Source organism: Trachinotus anak, unplaced genomic scaffold, assembly GCF_046630095.1.
Source record: "Trachinotus anak isolate AG129_WGS33_773 ecotype Australia unplaced genomic scaffold, CSIRO_AGI_Tana_v1 ptg000008l, whole genome shotgun sequence".
NCBI lineage: Eukaryota > Metazoa > Chordata > Actinopteri > Carangiformes > Carangidae > Trachinotus > Trachinotus anak.
Window position 1 is genome coordinate 9,293,342 of NW_027273859.1, and position 18,472 is coordinate 9,311,813.

Consider the following 18,472-nt stretch of genomic DNA (forward strand, 5'->3'; position numbering starts at 1 on the left):
AAAAGACAGGTGTGAGAGTAGCATCAATTTTCACCGCAAGAAAGTAAATCAGTGCATTTCCCTAAATGTTAAGCTGATCCTTTTTGTCATAGGGTGGCAAGTATGAGTGAAAAAAAGGTGCGTGAATACAGTCTATGAGCTGCACTGTTAGCTAGTGTACAAGCTGCCTGGTCAACAGAGCGCTCATATTTTTTGTCCCATTAGACTTCATTTTAGCAAAGTCGCCATGTTCCCAGATGTCAGTAATTACTTTTGTGTGGATGATGTTATACTGGTAATACTCATAATTGTGAAAACAAGGCCCAAATGTTAGTTCTGCTTTGTTCAGAGTTGTGTATCATATGAAACTAAGTAAAGATCAGAGGCAGCGTTAAAATATATGAGAGGCCCAATTTGTGCCTCTCATGTGTTACCATTATGTTCGGGTTCCAGAGTTAAGCATCAGATTTTCTGAAAAATCAATATTTTTTAATGCTTGAACAGTTTTTTTTTTCATTCAGACGGGTATACGATCTCAGATTGTGAGGCGACTGTTGCTATTATTGATCGTGGCCAGAAACATGCAGCCTTGTTGAAAGTGTTGAACCTAATGCGTTCCTCAGGAGACACAGCAAGGGGTTCAGACATGTGGCTCACCATCACACAGCCTTCCACGGCTACGCTAAAATAAAAGAGAAAAAGACTGACTTTCAGGAAATCAATTAGCGTTTTCGTTTTTGAAATCCTTTAAGGGAAATCGTTCATTTTTTTTCATTACCATCATAAATCAGACGAGCAAGCTGTGAACAGGCACGGGTGCAACTGGCAAGGAAGGTTGTGCATGGTTGACTGACTGAAGATGTGAGAGACGCAGGCAGCTGGCTCACAGAGCAGTCATCTGTGAGTGTGAGTGTGTGTGAGTGTGTGTGTGTGTATGTGTGTGTGTGTGGGTGGTTGGTTCTCAGCAGCTCTAAATGAAATTAGCCGTCAAGCCGAGTCCTTTAGCAGCCGTCTGCAGCAGTGACTCAAGGTCAGACTTGCTGATTCTGCTGATGCATTTTTGTTCTCTGGAGCCGGCACCAGGCTGCTGGACGAGGGGGTAACCGCTGCCCACCAACTCCTCTCATTCCCACACCCATTCATCCTCTGCACACACTGCCATAACTCCATTATCACCGTGGTCCTCCCTGGCAGGAGAGTGTGCATTTACCCGTTAAATTAGGTGGGGGAAGGAGGGGATGGCGGCCTCCAGCTGAGTGCCTGGATACCCTCGCTGACGTGTGGCGGGGAGATGGATTGGCTAAGGTGTCCTGATTTCCCACGTGACTGCCGTAATTGTGCTATAATGGAGGTGGGAGCTGAGTGGCCCTCAGTAGAGGGGCAGAGGTACAAGGAACCGACTCCTCGTCCCTCTCCTTCTTGTCACCATACAGAGTAGTACAGTGCAGAGTGAGACAGAAGGGCATTGTGGGTATTCTTAAAGGCCATTCATGCAGTTTAATACACAATCAGAGCCTCTGAAGGTGGGGAACATGTGCACCGCAGCTTGTTGCAATTTATCTCTGTATTACTCTTGAGGCACTGCTTTAATGCTGCAGTTTGCAACCATATTCCCTCAGGCAGGTAGTGAAGTGTTGCGCCTCATCTCACTCAGTCGGTCAAGTTGCTGCCTCAACACTTGTTAGGTCACTTGATGAGCTTGAAACTGAAGCAACATTAAAACTGCAACTTGCCTCAGGCTGATGTCACCAGTGATTAATCTGTAGATGTTTTTTCTTGTTTGTCATTTACACGATTATTCCTTTGGTCCATTAATTGTCAAATATAATGACAAACCCTCATCACAAGTACGTTGTACGTACCGTTATTTTTTTTTTCCCAAGTTATTTTTGGGGCAGTTTTGCCTTTATTCTGAAAGTTGCAGTGAAAAGGAGACAGGAAAGTCAGAGAGAGAGAGAGTGAGGGGATGACATGCAACAAAGGGCAGCAGGTTGGATTTGAACCCAGGCTGCGAGGCTTAGGACTAAGCCTTTATGTACCGTAGCCCCTCATCACAAGTGTTAATGTCACACAATGGTGAAAAGGAGGCTACAGTCTGTGTTTGTAAAACTATATAAAGAAAATATCTGGTGTTTTAACATTTTCTGCCTTCATTAAAATAAAGGGACACCAATTTTACACATGGTTTTCATATTCCTTTTTTAAACCGATCCCCAACTTTAGACTAAACTGCTAGAGTGCACTTTTAATGACTGAAACATTTAAACAGCTTAAAACCATGTTCTGTGGATAAATCACTTAATGTAATGGCACCAGAGGTAACAAAAATGCAGAACATACATCATCGTGGATCTGTTCTTCTGCACATTAATCATTGGTGATCCAACCTAAGCACACAGGTGGAGTCAGTTGTACACATGCTGTCAGAGACACAAGCAGAGTGACTGTCTTCATGTTGCCTCTCTCCTTTGCCCTTTGCTTTTAGGCACCATGAGACCAGTGCAGAGGAACTTCTACGAGCCCTCGTCTGCCCCAGGGAAAGGCGTGGTGTGGGAGTGGGAGAACGACAACGGGTCGTGGACGCCCTATGACATGGAGATCTGTGTGACCATCCAGAATGCCTATGAGAAGCAGCACCCCTGGCTGGACCTGACCTCTCTGGGATTCTGCTACCTCATTGACTTCAACAGCATGTCTCAGACCAACAGGCAGAGCCAGCGCAAGAGACGCCTGCGGAGACGCATGGACCTGGCTTACCCGCTCATCATGGGCTCCATCCCCAAGTCGCAGTCCTGGCCTGTGGGAGCCAGTTCCGGGCAGCCCTGCTCCTGCCAGCAGTGCATCCTGGTCAACAGCACGAGAGCCGCCTCTAATGCTATTCTGGCCTCTCAGCGGCGTAAGCTCTACGGAGGGACAGCGGGAAATAATGGCGCCACGGGAACCCTCACTGTAGTGCGGCAGAGCAACACCTTCGCTGGGACCTCCCTCTGGTCCCCGACATCCGGCTCCTCCGGCACCAACAACAATAACATAAGTGTGGGAGGTGGGCAAGCCAAAGCTGAACAGGTGCAGTTGCCACTTTCCACTGCCAACTTCCCCTGTTCCCCCGTGATGCCATCTCTTTCATCCGCCCATGGCCACCACGCTCTCACCATCAACGGACAGAACAACCTGAACCGGCCGGGCACCCAGCGCATTTCCATGGGCACTGCCAGAGGAGCCATCCCACCAGGGTAATGATGTTTGCAATCTCAGTCATGCATTCCCCCTGTTTTCTAATTTGGATACAGTGGAGTCCGCTTTAGCCTGTTACTAGTTGCAGAGCGGGTATAGTGCTCGGATTGGCTTGAATTTACAGTTCAGCTGAGGTAATGGGCGGATAAAAAAAGCAAAGAGACAATATCAGTTTCTGCTTGTCTGCTTCTCAAAGCTTCAGCCTGCGTGTGTCTGGTGTATTGTACTCTGTCATTTTCTGTCATTCTCTACATCGCTCTGCTGATTTATGACTGCTCCCGTTAACGTGCTGACCAGTGGATCTGCAGAAAAAGCCTTGGGTCCAGCTGAGTCTCTTTAACCGGGGAAGAGCCCTTCTCTTCTTAGTGTGTGTGCCTGCCATGGTTACTGCTCCATAATGAGCTTATGTTGGCCCCAACAGGCGTGAAATACTGCAGCTCTTCTGTTGCTTCTGCTTTCAACTAATTTGCCACTATCACAAGATGCTGTGGTTGTTGTGTCATGGGATGTGGAAAAAGTCTGACGTCGTACGTACCGTGGATGATCTGGATGTGTGTGTGTGTGTGTGACTCTGTCTTTGTTCTATGGTGTGGGTGTGTATGAAGCAGGGTTCTGGTGTAGCTGTGGAAACCTATTTGCCATGGAGGCAGAGCTCCACTGGGGAAGAATGAATAATGGATCAAGGAAAAATGGGAGCTTCAGCAGAGCGCTCTGACCTCAGAGCAATTCAGCGAAAGGAGCAGAGGAAAAGAAGTGTGTCTGGCGTTGTAACTGATACTTCAGTCCCCTATCCTGCTTTCTTTTACTAAAATAAACCCTCTCCTGATCTAATTTGATTCCATTTTGTTCTCGCTGCTCATGGGGAGAGACACACTTACTGCATGTTTGAATAATACTGTCCTTCACCCAGGCACACATGCTTCCGCTTTCGGTGGCCTGATTCTGTGTAACTGAAAGGAAATGTATAGGGTTTTTTTGCTCATCATAGCGGGCCATGACCTTGTTTCATACAGTGAGCAGATGGGAAAGGTTGTGTCTCTCTGCAAAGGTATATGTGACAGAGAAAGCCAGGATAGGATGGACCGACTCGGGGACGTTTCCTCTGTATTTCAACAATTCAGTGAAAGCTCAGGTGCGCGCTTTTCACCCCGCAGCACAAAGGGTTTTTATGCAGAGACAGAGAGAGCGAGAGAGAGAGCGAGAGAGAGAGACAGAGAGAGAGAGAGAGCGCATGAGAGGAAGAGACAGGGGGTGAGACGGAGTGCGCGGGTTCCCAGGCGAGTGGCTCGACATACAGGATGAGTGTGGTTAACATACACACAGCAGGACATGAGAGCTCACAAACACACACACAGTCAAGCGAACTGAAATGTGAACTCCCTCGCACATTCCCACAAGCGTGCTACAAACAGATAACAGAGGAACCCACACAAAATCTAAAACATCAGATCTGTTTTTCACACACCCACACCCTAATATAACTGGTGTTGGGTGCATGGAAGGTATTTGGCACACTGTGGCTTGTTTACACGAGTTTCTGCTGTTTCTGCCAGATTAATGTAAAAAGGATTTATGATTTCAAAAGAAATAATCTGGCATATGATTGATTTCATATTTGCGTAAGCTCACACAGCGCAGCATGTGTTTTTATGACCTGTGTATCATTGATGATGAAGGCTGCAGTTCAGATATTGATCTTTTTATTGTCTCAGGAACCCAGTGGCTGTGGGCCTGTAAAGGGGGTGGAGGTGTGGGGGGGGGGAGCATGTGTTGCTTCATGCATGTGTCTTACGAGCACAAATATTAAAAGTGGCACCATCTGCTGGTCTGTGTCAACACATCAGTTTATCTTATTACCGGGCCGACGCAGCCTGTAAGACCTGTGCTTATAGTGAGACAACGGTCATGTATCGTGATGAGAGACTTTTTAAAAAAATTTTTTATTTTGCCCTATCACTATTCACACTGATGTATGTGTCAGGAACAGTGAAAAGCTACTGTGTCCTCAAGATTATTTTTATCATCAATTATTCTGCTGATTAATTTCTTGATTAATCGTTTGATCCACGAACCAGCAGGAAATTGAGAAAAAAAGTCCCAAAGATATTCAGTTTACAATGATATAAAACTGGGTTGAGTAGTGTTTCACTAGAGTGAGGTGTGTGTATATGTATGTGTGTGTGTGTGTGTGTGTGTGTGTGTGTGTGTGTATATGTATGTGTGTGTGTGTGTGTGTGTGTGTGTGTGTATATATGTATATGTATATGTATATTCCACCCTGTTCTCACTTGTCCTCGGTCTAGACATGACTTGCAAACCACAGTTTCTAAATATGCGAGTCCATGTCATGAGCAGACAATATGAGATATAGAGGTGATGATATTGAATGATCCGTCTGTTTAGCTTTTAAACAGACGGATCATTTTGTGGTGGGATGAACAGAGGAAGATTTTCACACGATCTCTTTTTTTCAGTTCTTCTTCTGCCAGTGAGACCACATCCTCTTCTGCCTTTTCTCAGAGTTAAGACGGGCGCTGCTTGTCTTTTTTTTTTTTTTTTTTTTTTTTTTTTAGTTATTTGGTTTTTTGGGGGCTTTTAATGCCTTTATTAGATAGGTACAGTGAGAGAGTGACAGATAAAAGTCAGGGAGAGAGAGAGGGGATGATGACATGCAGCAAAGGGCCGCGGGTCAGACTTGAACCCCGGGCCGCTGTGGTTAGGACTTAAGCCTTAATGGTACGCGTTCTACCAGGTGGGTCACTGAGGCGCCACCGAGGCGCCCCCAGTGGGCGCTGCTTGTCTTTTGACAGAATTACTGTATTGTATTGCTTTTTGTGAAAAGCTCAGAGGTATGAAGAAAGGGGAGGATGAAAGGCAAGAAGAAAAGGAAGTCCAGTCTTCTTCAGACAAAAGAAAAAGCTTTTGAATAGAGTGTGTTTACACGTGCACGCTTCTATTAGCCGTGTTTACAAGCTCCTTTTGTTATGACTCGACTGAGTGGACTGGACCTGACTGGAGAGCTGTGTGTCGAGTGCAGAGATCATTATCCCTCAGCGGGCTGCTTCTCTGCTCTGCTCTGGCGCTCCCCATAAGATGAAAATTAATATTGAAATGATTGAATTAATCATGAGTGCTCATCTGGACCAAACTGGCGCAATTTGGAAATGCTTGGTGTCATTATTGCTTATTCTCAGGGCATTTCAGGTGCATTGCAGAGCGCATTACCCATGTTGTTTCCCCCCAGTTGTAGCAGGGGGTACGGTTTGCTTCAACCTCCTGCTAGCCACATCAATATGCAATCAAGTACTCGTGGAGTTCTCTCCCTCCAACCCTCCTCTCACTGTCTTTATGGTGCATAATAAACAGATGAGGAGATATTAGTCCTCCGTCAGCACTTTCCTAACTAGGCCTAATGTGGTCTCTCTATTTGGGGAATCACATCGCTCTCAGTCTGATTAAGTCCTCTAGGCGGGCTGGAGGTTCCCTCAGGAAAGGAAGGATGGTACTGAGTAGGAGTCAGAAGAGGGATAGCGACCCCCATGCCCTGACCTGACAAGGACCATAATTAATGTGGTGTTAATGGGTTAGGTATGAAGGGGCTGGATTTATCACTTAATTGCATTGGTTTTAGGTCAGAAATTACAGCATTAGATGTGAAAAATAGCACCAAAGGAAATTCTTTAGCACTGTCTTCGATCAAAGGTTTTTTTTTTTTCATGCAAGATGGACAGAAGCGAGCAAAGAAGTGAACAGAGGTCGGGAGGAAGAGCAAAATTAGAGTTGGCAGGGCGAAAGAAATGCAGAGGTGATGAGGTTCAGTCTGGTTTGTTGAATGTGCACCGTCAAAACCGGAGGGCTGGGTGGACAGGCGGAAGGTCTGCGCTTGTTTACGCTGATGATGAGGTTTAATGGCTCATAAGATCTGAGCACGAGCCAACAGAGCCTATTGTTCAGACGCTGTCAGGATTCAGTCCTGTAGCACAGGGATTAGAAATCAGCACTGACAAAAGATATACAACCCCGTTTCCAAAAAAGTTGTGACACTAAATTGTAAATAAAAACAGAATCCAATGAAATCATGTCAATCCATATTTAATGGGAAATACAATTAAGACAACATATCGAATGCTGAAATTTTATTGTTGTATGAAAATTATATGCTCAATTTGAATTTGATGCCAGCAACATGTTTTTTTTTTTAAAAAGTTGCACTTCTACATTTTCCACAAAAGGGATGATGGTGTTTTGAGACATGTGATTCAAGAGCAAGGAGAAAAAAAGCAGGGACAGGAAAGAGTTAAAGCCAGAGTCAAACCCTGGAAGTCATCCAGCATTAGGGATTGTCAGCAGAGTGTGAGGAGGTGGCATGTGTCTTGAACCTCAGTGCTCAAGGTGCAGCCAGGACAGACAGGACCAGTGCCTCCAGAGGTGCACCTTTCTTTAAGAATGTGTGCAGAATGAGATGGAGGGTGGCAGCCGCACACAGGCTACAGGTCGACTGGCAGGTTAAGGGCGCAGCCTTGTATGAAAATAGTTTGTGCGACGCAGTTTCTACAGCGCAATGACAAATTGTTTTGCAAGATGTGGATCTATCCATCTTCACAAGTTCAACCATAAACCCAGTGTCGATAAGGATGTTAGCTTGCGCCTTTTAGTCAAGCAGATGCAGATAATGATCAGTGTGATCATCAGTTGTTTTTTTTTTTGTTTGTTTTTTTTTTTTGTTTTCTTTCTTTTTTTTTTGTTTTCTCACGGTGCGCGGCTGTTTCATCCACTCGCCGGCTGACAGTGAGCCCTTTGCTGGAATTGGAAAGCAATAACGATGAAAAGCTTTCTTAATGAAATGTTATGTTACAGATCCTTGACGGATCCTCTGTGCTGCATGCTTTTAGGAGTGTCGAGTTTGTGCAAAATGTGCAGACATCGCACAATGAGATAGTGTTAAGGGCTCTCGTGGTGTGCTGTCCCATTTCTTCGACTAATTAGAATTATTTGTTTGATCACAGCACTCTCTGTGAACAACCTAAATTATACACGCTCTCATAAAGGCGGGGATCTTGTCCACAGAGTGTTTTGATTTGATTCAGGCCTAAGTGCATGTTTAAATGAAGGAAGAACTCTCCCACTGGGCACCGCCCACAGGAATTTAGTGAGTATTAAATTCTGCTTTTCTGCTTTTGCCGATCACCTTTTTGCTCTTGATATTCTGTCGCTTGTCACTTGCTCTGCCTCCCACATTTTCCACAGTGAAAACAAACACTACATTCATTTTCCAGATAGACAGAATATCCTGCCAACCCCTGACTCAAACTGCTGTTTTCGCTGAGTGATGGGCTTGCTGTATGTACTGTGAAGTAAACGGGTTCGTTTTTGTTAGAAGCACAGACTGCGGCAGGTGAGTTCGATCCCTGAGTGCAATCGCTCGCTGTAGCTTGAAACACAGTCACACCCGCCTTGAATTCCACAATCCTGACTTCAGGAGTTTATCACAACTGCACATCACTGTGACTCACATCACCTCGCACACCACAGGAGTCAGCTCTTCCTCGTCTCTGGTCCACTGGTGTGAGACACAGTCCCTACCAGAGATGCAATGGGGCGCAGCCTCAGCCAGGCCCCACGTCCTTTCGTGTTGTTGCGCTCAGCTTATTGAAGGGCTTCCCCTGGCTCAGGAACAGAGGCTCTCGCTAATATCAAAGCAGTCTCTTGATGCGGATTTGTGAAATCCCTGGGAGCTGCAGTGCCAGAGACCTCAGTCGCTTCATGGTCAAAGAGCAGAGAGATTCAAAAGTATATGTGCAAGAGTGTGTGTGTGCGTGCGTGTGTGTGGTTGATAAACTGAGAAAACTAACAAGTGACTGAGTGAGCGGTTACCCATTCACACCTGCTTTTTTTTTCTCGCGACTTCTGTTTTTAAATTTTTCTACCCATATCCGCTCACTATTTATGCCATTTTAAAAAGCAAACCTACCATCTCGACACCCATCCTGTGTTTTTCTTCTCTTGTTCACAAGTGAAGAAGCTTTGTCCACAGTTGCATTAATTATGCACTTTTTCTTTTTTTTTTTCTTTAAAATAAAAAATAAAAAAATTATGCACTTTTTCTGTTGTATTTGATGGAGAGAAAGATGGAATCCATAGTGCTAGGTGTACGCAGGGAGATACATAAGCTGATGGCTGTGGTTGCGTTTATGTTATGCATTTAAAAGGGTATTGTCAAAGAGCTCTGGTAGTTCACCTGGTGGAGAACATACCACAAACAACCCTGAGTTCTTACTGCAGCAGCCCAGATTCAAATCCTTTGCTACATGTCATCCTCTCTCTCTCCCCTGCGTTTCCTGCCACATGTCTACATCTAATAAAAGCAGAAATGACGGAAAAGATATTGCTGTCATATGTCTAACACCATCTCTTTATTATAATTCTCATTATAACTCTCAATTATCATTATAATTTTGTCCACCAGTGGTGCTGTGGAGCAACGTCTACATGAGCATGTTCCTGTTTTGTTTGTTCCCGGCGCACATGTATGTAAGGACATACATATATAACACAGGTACAAGCCAGCGACCGACACAGTGCCCATTGCTGCCGACAGCACACAATAACGAAAGCAAATATGTGGTGGGATGAACATGGTGACAAAATGAACGATTTACTGAATCTTCACTGCTAAACCGATTTGCAATATGAATATACCAACAAATAATATTAAGTTAGGCTAGCAACTAGCTAGCTAATACTGTATCCATATCGATTCTTTTTTACACATTTTGATCCTAAAGCGTTGATCTTAAAAAACCGTTAGCAAACACTTGCCTATTTATACAACTGGCAGACACGGAGCAACATTAGCATTCATGTGGAGGTGTGTTTAAAGCCACCTGGCTGATGATGTTCTTTCTCTTTTACTTCTGTTTTTGGACTCCGCCGACTCCTGAGAAAATATCTGGCTCTCAAGCCTCTGAGTGCTCCACAGTGTTCACCAGCTAGTCGCCAACCGTGTCTTTCTGCTGTGTGGTAATCGGCAGGTAGTGCATCAGAGTTTGTTAGACTTCCATTTAAAACAGTTTTCTAACCAAGTGGCAGCCCACCGCGACATCACCCCACCCTAATGCATACCCTGCTTTGTCGTTTATTTTCCTCTAAATGGACCGTGATTTAAAAAAAGAGCATCATGTTGTATTGAAGAATAAACATAAACCCATTAGGAAAATGTTCACTGAGGTAATAAATCAACTGAGAAGTGGGGGCATTTTTCCATAGACTTCAATACAATCGGATTTCTTTTTGCAACAAGTGGAGTCGCCCCCTGATGGTCATGAGACAGACAGCAGGTTTAAGGTCCTTCCACAGTGGCTTACCTTTTCAGACCCAGAGTGTACGTCCATTTTTATATACTGTGTATGATTCTAACCCAAAGACAAAGGGAATGATTGATAGCAACACAGAGACTGTATTCTTTTACAGAAAGATACCACACATAGTGGCTTTAATCTGGATGGTCAAGATGCATGAAATGATTTCACTTGATGTTCTGGGGTTTTCCAGCTGTTTCACTTCTCAACTACATCTGGTGTGATTTTGTGTGTGTGTGTGTAGCTTGTTTGCTGATCTGTAAGGGGATTTAAGAGATTTTGATTCTAATCAAAGTTTTAATAAACTCAGCATTTCTATCAAATGACTAACTTTGCTGTGACTGGAGTCTTCCTGTTAAACCTGAGGAAAGGAAACTTGCTCCTGGGCTCTGCCGCTCTGTGGCCCCTGCTGTGGGATGCTGGTTGAATTGAGGCTCCAGCCCTCTGAAAAGAGACTCAGTGACTTGTGTGCTCATATTAATGCCCAAAGTGCTTTTGTCCGCTCTGCTCCACAGATCTTGAAAAAGCGCAAGTCAACTGCCTTTGTTGTCTCTGCTTGCCATGAAGTCCAGCCTCTCCAAATGTCATCCCGAATCAGGCTCTGCTGCGGTGCTTTGTACATGAGTCAAGCTGTCTCGTCCCATCGCAGTTGTCCCTGTCTCTGTGGTGAAGCACATGTGACACTTTAACTCGAGTGTTTTTCATGTCATGCTGAGCAGAACTAGCTGCCGTCCTTTCTCAACTGTGGTGCACAATCAGGATAATTTACTGTACATTTTAGAGGTCACAGGGCCATTTCAAATATATATATATATTAGAACAAGAACAAGAACTGGCACGACCAAATAGCCAGTAGAGGTGGTGGTATGACCCAGAATGAATGTATGATGTGAGCAGGTCACATTATTTCTTTATTATTACTTTATTTAACTCTGTATTTCTTTCCCTTGGTAGCGTTCCTGCCCTCCCAGTGAAGAACCTGACTGGATCTGGACCAGTGCACCCAGCGCTAGCAGGTTAGACAACATTTGCTGTGTAGTATCTTCTTGGACATCAGCTCAAAATTATACAATTTTTGTTAAAGAAAAGTTCTGTTTTTGGTTAGAGGTTTACTTTTGTATATCTAGAAAGACATTCAACATTAGTGTTTTTTCCCCACTCTTCTGTGTGTGTGTGTGTGTGTGTGTGTGTGTGTGTGTGTGTTGTACATATGCATCAGGTATGACAGGTATCCTGATGTGCGCTGCAGGTCTGCCGGTTTGCCTGACTCGGGCCCCCAAGCCTATACTGCACCCACCACCCATCAACAAGAGTGACATGAAGCCTGTGCCGGGGATCAATGGCATGCGCCGCAAAACCAAGAAAAAGCACCTGAGGAGAGGTAAGGAGGAGAGGAGAGGAGGAAATTGTATGAAAACAAAGAAGTTTAAATGTTACCAAATCCATTTTTATTGTGTTAATGAATAAATGGGAAAGGCACCGAGGAGAGGAACAGGCCAACCACCGACAGTCAGCAGACTCTCTCTCTCCTGCCAAGCTTTGCAGGATGTTTTTGCATCAGCTGTCTGTAAGTCTGTTGTTGAGTGTGAAAACGAAAGCAAAGCTCTTTTTGTTGTGATCGAGGGTACATAACTGTTATTTAAATGCCTCCCATTTAAGCTCCATAAGAGCGTTACAATAAATCCAACCTCACCCAGCGCTGCTGATAATTAGTTAAGGAAGCATTCCTGTACGTTTTAAACGGGTCCTATAAAATGTAATGATGATTGCTGGTTTCAGATTTATGAGTAAATGCAGTGAAACTAACAATTTATAGATGTTACACTACATGCAGATCGACAGAGGCAGTTGTAAGGAAAGTAATTAACATAGGACTGCTGTACTGAGCTGGTCTGAGAGGAGATCTGGTGTTTAGTTGGACGGCTTTGGGCCTGAGTAAGTGCTGGTCGATGGAAGCCGTGGAAACCACTGGCCTCCCAAGGGAGCCTTTGTCCTAATTGATCAGTGAGGCTGCTCGGTTTCCATCCCTGCACCACGCTTGTCCTCTCAGTCAGCCCTTCAGAGCTCTCCACTACTCTGCACACAGTCTTAGTTGTGTGGAGATGATGTGGTAACAGGTCTCACAGTTTCCTATAATTTCCCAGGAAAGATCTGATATGTGACTAAAGTCATAGGAATGCTTCTGCAAAAGAAAAGTTAATTTGGTACTAAAGGGAAAATAGAGACAGTGTTCAATTGATAACTTGGAATTCCAGTTAATTGGTAGCGTAGCCAAAAGCCTGTCTACAGGCGTGCTGAAAATAAAAGAATAAAGTTTCCAAGACCATAGTTTCCAAGTATTTAGGTGGGTTTAACTGGAGCAGTTCTTTCAAGGAAATTGATGGAAATTCTTCTGAACTCTGCACAACTGACTAAAGCCAAGAAAGACCAAGAGTTTACAGTCATACTAGAAGCTTGCGTGTCATATTTGCTGATGACAGCACAGGTAGGGACGACCCAAATGCAGTCCCACACGTAGGCAGGCCGAGTCAGTGAAGTAGCTTTAATGGATGAAAAAGCAGGCTTAGAGGCTGACTGGATGACAGGCAGACAGGTACTCAGGCAGGTGTACAGGCAGGCGGACACAGACGGCAGGTTACTAAAACGCATGCAGCAGGCACATCGAGGATCACAAAGGAACAGAAACAGACGAACCGACGAGCTGGTGACAAGGGCAGGTTTAAATAGTGGCTGTGGTGACTGGGAACAGGTGTGCGCGTGGGCAGGGAAGCTCAGGTGGTTGCAAATAAGAAACAAGTGAGCAGGTGGTTATGGAGATAGGGAAAACGTTAGGATGCATTTGGTGGGAGGTTGGAAAATGGCAGGTGTGGGGAGATGAAAGGACAAATAGGGCCTGGTTGAAGTGGGCAGGGGCTGGAGAAAGGGGGGAACGAAGGAACAGATTTTTACACTACAAGGCTTTGCTTTGAGCTAAATGCTCAAATCAGTATCCTAACTTGCTCAAAACAATAATGCTAACGCTGTTTTATTCAGCAGGTAACCTTGTTCACCATCTCAGTTTAGCATGTTAGCATGCCAGTAGTTGCTAATTAGCACAGAACATTGCCATCACTTAAGCCATTCCGCGAGCACATCGCTAAAAACTAGAACCTTGTCTCTATTTCCCCCTTTAACTAGAACCAAATTCGATTTTTTATTCGGGAGAAATCTTTGGAGATGCTTAGGAAATTATGGACATTACAGTGACACTGTAGATTGAGGAATGAGGCAGCGACCTGTTTGTGCTGTCTGCAGAAAGAGCGCGAACTGGAGGGCTGTGAGGGGAAACGGAGATGTGGCTGTACTCATGCAGGGAGATTTGGGCTTATCCTGCTCCGCTTTCTGTACAGAAAAAGGCCAGAGAGGCTTTTGATGCAGCTAATGAAGCCATCAAATAGCAATAGCATAAAACACACAGTTGAGTCTTCTCTTTCTTTCGCCTCCTTTTTTCTGTTTTCTCTCCTCCCTCTCTGTCTTCCCTACGCTTTATGCCTTAACTTTTTTTTTAATGTTCAGTCAGGCGGTCTTTCTGCTGCACTCCCTCCCTCCGTTCTGCTCACTGGCTGTCCCTCAAATGAACAAACAAAGGCTCCGGGGAAAAAGAGGTTGCCTGTAAGCGTATTAGGGGTGTAAGCTGTGGGTGTGCTCTCAGCCATGCTAGCCTGGTTGCACACGGGGATTATCAGAGAGTGGGGGGATGGCTGGATGTTACGTGCCAGTTTGAAGGTGACCTCTTCAGCATCATGGACACGTAAACTATATTCACATGCACGCTCACACTCTTTTATTGGCAAAAAAAATGGCACCCAGACCAGAGTGGCTGCCGAAAGTGATGAAAGTTTGTCGTCCGTCAACATTGAGCTGTTATTCTCTTGTGTTCAAATGACAAGCAAATATCATCTAGTGCTCCGGGTGGGGGTTTTTCTTTTTTTTTTTTTTTTTTTTTAATTCATGTGGTGTGTAGATATAAGTAAGTGGCAAGTTTGGCTTATCTTTGACGGTCATCTAATCTCTGTTATGTTTTATCTCATGACAAGGGAAAAACCCAGAGGATGTGGTGCGAAGATACACTGAGAGGATTAAAGTGGTTCCAGACGAGGTAAGAAAAAGACATGAAAAAAGCGCGTAGGACTTAAAAAGTTTTATGCCCACCAAGAGATGCAGTCTGTCACCGTTTGATGTCCTAACCGAGTGTGAAACTCTCATGAACACACAGTCATGTAGAGCTGTAGCTGAAGTATTTTGGTTGGCTATTCCAGGACTGTACCATCTGCATGGAAAGGCTGGTCATGTCGTCAGGCTATGAAGGCGTCCTGCAGCACAAAGGCATCAAGCCAGAGCTGGTAGGCAAACTTGGCAAGTGCGGGCACATGTACCATCTGCTGTGCCTGGTGGCCATGTACAACAATGGCAATAAGGTGGGTAAAAGCTTTTGAGCCAGACATTGTTATGATGTCACTCTAGGCTCAAATTATAAACGTGTGATGTCTTACAGCTTGACTGGGTTGCACGGCCCTGGCAGATGATCAGGCCTCTGTATTGTTGTACACAGATGGAGGAGCTTACATAGTCTTGTTAGATCAGTCATGTCAGTCTTGACAGCACAATACGTTGTAAAAATCATCCTAAACTCTGCTCTCTTCAGCTCACTTACATTGAATACCAGTGTACTGCCTGTTTATTCAAGTATAAGCACATTTAATCAGGAAGCACTGGTGTGATATTCACAGCAACGGCCCATCTGATAATACCTACCTTCACACAAATACCCACATTTGGTGATATCTAGCCATGTGGATGGTTTTGGTTTTATTTGTCAAGGTTTTGAAATATTTTTCTTCAAGATTTCTGCCCTCAGCCCCATCTGTGGTAATCAAAACATCAATATACAATGTTGAAATACTGCAGCAGCATCTTTCCAGAAATAATATCCACATTACCCATCCTACAGAACTATTGCACATTCCCCCAGTCATTCGGTCATTTGCACATATTTGTGTTGAATATACTTATCATTTTCTATAACATTTTTGCACATTTATTGTAAATATTTAAGTGATCTTCTTGCAGTACTTGTTTGTTTTATCTTTGTTTATATTTTGTTCCTTCTTACTATGTTTACTGCTTTGCACCAGCACAAATTCCTCGTATGTTGGAAAACCTACTTGGCAATAAACCAGATTCTGATTCTGATTCTGATTCTAATAATGGATCTTGGGGGCAGTAGAAACAAAACGTGTTACAGTGACAGATTTTCACCCTTTGAAAGGAGAACATTGATTTTATACATCAAAGTTTGTTTACAGGTCTTGGGGAGTGCTACTGTATGTGTGGAAAAAAAGTCATATGAAGCCTTATGTGGCTCCAGAAACAAATCTGGGGATGAGGAGTTAGAAAGAAGTGAACTCACCAGACCTCTGCAGCCTGCTCTTCGTCTCTGATTGAGGCTCCTGGCTCCAGGATACATTAGCCACTACTAGCTTAACACACTCGAATCTCTGACATTGTGGGTAATGTAGGCGCCAGGTTTTTTGCCAGGGAAGAAAAAAGGCATGAAAAAAAAAAAACAAACAAAAAAAAAAACTCTGGTTCTGCTGCATCGATTTTTATCCTTTTGTGCAACTGTGACGTGCAGTGCTAAATCTGTTTGTGTTTTTTTTTTCATGGCTGACAAATCTCTCTCACTAACTCTCCTTTTCTCTGCTTTGTCACCACCAACTCCACCAATTCTCCACTTAGCTCTCTTGCTAGTTGCTAGTTCACTGTCTGTCTGCATTTTGGGGAGTGCAGTTAGCTTCCAGTGGGTCTATTTTGAAAGCAGCTGCCTGCTGTGGCCTAAAACAACACAATGAGAGCAGTGAGACTGAACAAAAACAGTAAAATTGCAGGCCAGGCAGCAAAACAATGAGCTGACACTAGCTTGTAAAGATCTGTAAAACAGAGGGGGTGCTGCAAATTCAGGTGATAATTTTCTTATGGTTCATCACCATGATTGGCCCCTTTCATATTACACAAATTCATTTCACCCATTATAAATACAAATTTACTGATGTTTTTATAGCTTCAAACACAACTAACTAAATTTTATTCATGGCTATTTATTGGGATAAAGGCAGAAATGTCATAGAAGATTATCTCGAACATGGCATGGCTAGATGTTACTGCTAAGTGAAAATTTTTAGCCCTTTAAAGCAATGCAAAACTATTAAAGCAGTAATAGGCGACTGCATCTTACTGTGTCGTTAATGGGGTTTTTTTTTTCTTCAAACTAGGATGGCAGTCTTCAGTGCCCAACATGCAAAACCATCTATGGGGAGAAAACTGGCACCCAGCCTCCTGGGAAGATGGAGTACCACGTTATCCCCCACTGCCTGCCCGGCTACCCAGACTCCAAGACCATCCGAATCGTCTACGACATTCCTGCCGGGATCCAGGTCAGAACCGTCTCACTTCACTACATCTACCATGCTGCTGTTGTGGCCTGATCCACTGTCTCTCCTCTCTAAATCTGTGTCCTTTCTGCAACTGCTGCTTATCCGCTTAAGTCTGATGGACGGTTATTCGTGCAGGAAGGCGAAGTGTTGGGGCTGTGTGGAGGAAACAGCGTTCTGAGGGCTCACACAGTGGTTCTGCGCACAGACAATTCAGAATCTAAAATATGTGAGAGATATGATCGTATAAGGCCATTTTCACCATCCATTAATTTGATGATTTTTTTAAAGTCGTTTATAGAGATAAATAAAACCGAGTTTGATCCAGTAAAGGTTGTTTGTTGTGCGTCGCATGTGCAGTGGAGAGGGCAGGATGTTTTGCAGTCTGGGTTTGTGTTGGTGGAGATGAAAGCGCTACATATTTTAATAGAGTCAATAAACTGACCTTTTTCCACCAGAGGAGCGGGCTTACTTTCCCAGGGGGAAGAGTATACTAGGGAGGGAGGTGGGGTGGTCACCTGACCAAGCAGGTCAGCACAGCAGCACAGCAACACTATTGTCAGTGAGCAGTGAGGTCTCCTGCCTCTATTTTCCTCTCACTCCTCGCAGTATTGTTTTGTTACAATCACCTGATGAATGAGAATTATCACAGACATTATTATTTTCTGCTGTATTTATCTCAGATTGATTTGTTGGTTGAAGATGCGCTGGTGCATCTAAAGCACCTTCCAAGGTTCAATATTTTAAGGTATAATTGGATATTTACAGTAGCATGACCCTCAAATGATTTTTACAAAGGTTCACTGTAAGCAACATGAACAGTAAAACACATCCTGTGGTTGCTGTTGACATTTCTCTCACAATTAAGTCATAATTGGAAGAGAAGGAGTTATAACGTTTGTTTTTGGTCTCGACATTTTCTCCAGACCAATGAGCACCCCAACCCCGGGAAGAAGTTCAGTGCGCGTGGGTTCCCTCGACACTGCTACCTCCCTGACAACGAGAAAGGCAGGAAGGTAAGCTCCCAGAAAACAGTGGTCTGAAAGCTAAACATTCAGAGATGAAGCTTTCTCACTGTCTCTGCAATCTGCGCCACACAAACTGTATTTTAAAGACTCTGCTTGTTGATTTTATGAGAAAGTTGTAATCAAAGCTGTTAAACTGCTGATGTTTTGTCACTGGACAATGACTGTTGGGTTTGTTTACATTGGAAATCATATCATTAAATGGATTAAAGTAACACAATCATATATTATAACAATTATTATTATTCTTACAACAATTATAAAATGTATCATTATAGTACAATTACAATTGGCTCAGTTTACCCTTGGGGACAGTTATTGTGATGCCCAGCATTATTGTATTCCTTCATTTCAGAGAAATAAAATTTCCTTCCACAGCCATTTAGTCTCTCTGATACAAATAAAC

The 18,472-nt window shown here is 44.0% G+C and overlaps 1 protein-coding gene across 3 annotated transcripts in view; it reads left to right on the plus strand.

Annotated features, from left to right (window-relative positions):
• Positions 1 to 18,472, plus strand: part of dtx1 (deltex 1, E3 ubiquitin ligase) — a 47,785-nt gene that overhangs the window by 24,580 nt on the left and 4,733 nt on the right. For all 3 annotated transcript variants that reach the window (XM_071482395.1, XM_071482394.1, XM_071482396.1), the window contains exons 3-9: positions 2,465 to 3,212; positions 11,526 to 11,587; positions 11,791 to 11,952; positions 14,648 to 14,709; positions 14,870 to 15,028; positions 16,883 to 17,044; positions 17,968 to 18,057. In XM_071482395.1, coding sequence (XP_071338496.1) covers positions 2,465 to 3,212; positions 11,526 to 11,587; positions 11,791 to 11,952; positions 14,648 to 14,709; positions 14,870 to 15,028; positions 16,883 to 17,044; positions 17,968 to 18,057 — 1,445 coding nt within the window. The remainder of the gene's footprint in view (positions 1 to 2,464; positions 3,213 to 11,525; positions 11,588 to 11,790; positions 11,953 to 14,647; positions 14,710 to 14,869; positions 15,029 to 16,882; positions 17,045 to 17,967; positions 18,058 to 18,472) is intronic.